Here is a 3,353-nt window from a genome sequence, read left to right as displayed (position 1 = left end):
AGCGAGTCTCCTGCCTCAGCCTCCCAAGTAGCTGGGACCACAGGCGCCCGCCACAACGCCCGGCTATTTTTTGGTTGCAGCCATCATTGTTGTTTGTGCTGGATTCAAACCCACCACCTTAGGTGTATGTGGCTGGTGCCTTAGCCACTCGAGCCACAGGTGCCAAGCCATTCAAAATAATTTTAAGCCTCCTTCCACAATCATGCACATGGCCACAAAGTAGTTCTGGGAGAAGATTACAATCAATAATGAATTTATGAAATCCAAGCTACTTCACAGTAAGTCTCCTAACAAGTAGGGAAAAAAGGATTTAGCCTGCTCATTTAGTTCTTTCCTCCAAGCTGGAAAGAGAAGTCACTCTCAAACTGATGTTCCAAACCACAGATTAGTTAAGTAGTTTAAAATAACACTAGAGAGCGGGTCTGCGGCTCAGTGGGTAGGGCACTGGCCCCATATACAGAGGGTGGCGGTTTCGAACCTGGCCCCGGCCAAACTGCAACAAAAAATAGCCGGGTGTTGTGGTGGGCACCTGTAGTCCCAGCTACTCAGGAGGCTGAGGCAAGAGAATAGCCTAAGCCCAGGAGTTGGAGGTTGCTGTGAGCTGTGAGGTCACTGCACTCCACTGAGGGCAATAAAGTAAGATTCTGTCTCTAAAAAAAAAAAAGAAAAGAAAAGAAACAAATAAATGAACTGTTTCATAAGCAGCTAAAATTCCTCAAAAGTGCTGAAACAAAAGACTTAGCCTTGAATACAACTTTCTGCTACTCCAACACAAATAATCACACTTGAGAAGGCTTGGAATAAATTCCCTCAGTCATTCCCTGGAATGCATTTGCAAAGTTCTTTTGAAGTAAACTGCTCCAACTCAGCTTGTTATGAGAAATACGTTTCGTACTGGCCTGAGTTTTTTAAAAAGCTACATCTCATGATTAGTATTTATTTTACAAGAATACTATCAGAAATGTCAACATAAATAAGTTGAGGCAAGAAACATCACAGACTTTAGGGAGCTTATCTTCACAACCCTCAGTCAATAATGGGGATTGTATCTTGTTTAACTTTGGCTATGTTATTCATAATAATAATAATAGGGGTTGTGAAAGTTCGATGAGTTATGATCAGGTAAAGTGCTTAGCACAGTTGCTTTGCTTACAGTAACCACTCTACAGTCATCAACAAGAATTTATTAACAATCTACCAAAACAGTTTCAAACCCTGTCGCCAACTAACCACAAATTCCTTTCTGGGCGCAAAGTAATAAATAAACTTTAAAAATATCTCCAAAGACCAAAAAGATCGAATAACTTAAACTGTCTTTAAAAACTGGATTGGAAAAAAAAAAACTGTATTGGGGTGTCATGGTCACAAATGCACAACATGGTTTAAAAAAAAAAACCTGGTAAACTGATTAGAATTCTCATTCGAACCAAAGCCAACTAAATTAGGAACAGTTAAAAGGTCGAAGGCGTACAAGGCGAGAGCGATTTGCTCCACTAACAGGGTACCTGTCTCCCACAGGGAGAGGGGACTGAACCCAAAGCAGGAGTGGCCGAAGTGCAAGCAACGACGTACGGGGTTTGACACTGCCCTCGGGGACTTCCTCCAGAAATAAAGACACTTCCACCTTGGGTCAAGTGACTCAGGGGCGACCCTGATGAGAAGAGTTCTCGCCTCCCTTCCTCTCCTTCCTCCCGAACCACGCTAGCGCCCCCTCGGCCCCTGACCTCCGCACCCCCACCTTGAGGCTCCCGCGCTCGCCGCCCAGAAGGGAGTCCGCTCGCAGGTCCCGCGGAACCGCCTCTCCACCCTCCAGCCCAGGGCCCAGGCCTGGGAGGATGCAGGTCCGGGGCCCGCGCCCCTACCCGGCCCCCACGCCGCGCCCCAGCAGGATACTGAAGACAGTTCGCTCCCAGGGCTCCAGCATGTACAGCGCGGTGACCAGCAGGTACTGGTAGTAGAACCAGGACATCTGCTTCCAGGCCCGCGCCAGCGCCATCCCCGCCATGCGCCTCTTGCGATGCGGCCACACGTCAGTCTGTCCAGCCCGCGGCTGGTTCCAGTCCTAAAGCCCCGGGCCTCCAGGCCCGCCCGCCACCCTGCGCCCATTGGCCCGCCCGGCCCTGCGCGTCACCCGTGGCACGCCCAGCCCCGCGCGCGCCCGAGACTTGGCCACGAGCCCCGCCCGGCCGGCGTTCATTGGCCAGGCCGCCACCGCGCGTCCGGCCCGCCCCCTCCCCGCGTCCCAGCCGCGGCAGGGCCCACGCTGGCGGTAGAACGGTCCCAGGGACTGAGCGCTGCGCCCAGCCCCGCCCTGGGTGGGAGAGGCGGTAGTGCCCACCGGGTCCTGGCCTGGGAGCTCACGGAGGCAGGCCCTCTGGCCATCTGTCCATCGAGGAAATATTAGTGGAACCTGTCATGCCCTCTGCGAAGGGGAATGAACTTAAACACGTTATGTTCCTTGCCTCCTATAGCTTATGGTCTAGCTGGGGAGACGGGCATTAATCACAGGAATGCAAATAAAGTTGTGATCAGTGCAGAGGAGGAGGGGAGCTGAATGTCACTTCACCTGTCAAGATCTGGAAAGGCGTCTCTGTAGAAGTGATGCACACATCGACTGCTCCCTCCTTTCCCCACCTGTGCACACACAAAAAAACAGACCTACCTATACCAACATACCCCATGCACTCCCTAACCTAAGACCATAAATATCTGTCCACCTCTTAGAGACTATAGGTGACTGTGTAGGTCAAGGCCAGGAGAAGCATGGTGATCTAGTGGGTTCTGCAGATGACAGGTGGTTTAAGATCAGTGTGTGGAACTGGTGATGTCTCCTAGAGGTGCCTCCTAAATGCCTATATTTCCTACTGGCAAATGGGCCAGAAACATTACATTTGCCATCAGGAACTCCATGCACATGGAATCTGTATGTGAAATTGAGGCAAGAAAGTAAAAACAGAACTATAAGAATCTATCCTAACCACTCTGTGTGGGCCTCAGCCAAGCCACAGGCATTTCTGCTGTCTTCGTGTTTCTCCCCTGACATACCAGGGGCCTAGATTGTAACCTAGTAACTGCCTTGGGTTTCTGTTGCCTTTGAGGGCAGGTGGTCCGACCAGTCTCAAGGACATGGGGGAATCTGACCTTCCCCCTTGAGCCCGGGACCTTGAGGATGATGTCATGTCTCTCTGTCTTATGACCCTCACGTGCACTCCTGCCCTGAAAGGTAGATAAAAGAGAGGCAAGAGATTGAGTCAGGGCTCGGCGCCTATAGCTCAACCGGCTAAGGCGCCAGCCACGTACACCTAAGGTGGCGGGTTCGAATCCCCAGCCCGGACCCGCCAAACAACAATGAC

The 3,353-nt window shown here is 51.2% G+C and overlaps 1 protein-coding gene across 1 annotated transcript in view; it reads right to left on the bottom strand.

Moving 5' to 3' along the window:
- Positions 1-2,056, bottom strand: part of SPTSSA (serine palmitoyltransferase small subunit A) — a 23,565-nt gene extending 21,509 nt beyond the window's left edge. Inside the window, exon 1 of the mRNA XM_003791978.3 lies at positions 1,894-2,056. Within this exon, the coding sequence (XP_003792026.1) occupies positions 1,894-2,005 (112 nt within the window). The 5' untranslated portion in view covers positions 2,006-2,056. The remainder of the gene's footprint in view (positions 1-1,893) is intronic.
- Positions 2,057-3,353: the final 1,297 nt, after the last annotated feature.

The sequence above is a fragment of the Otolemur garnettii genome, unplaced genomic scaffold (assembly GCF_000181295.1).
Source record: "Otolemur garnettii isolate 467f Iridium unplaced genomic scaffold, OtoGar3 scaffold00052, whole genome shotgun sequence".
NCBI lineage: Eukaryota > Metazoa > Chordata > Mammalia > Primates > Galagidae > Otolemur > Otolemur garnettii.
Note: the sequence above shows the minus strand (reverse complement) of the source record. Positions and strands in the feature narration are given on the sequence as shown.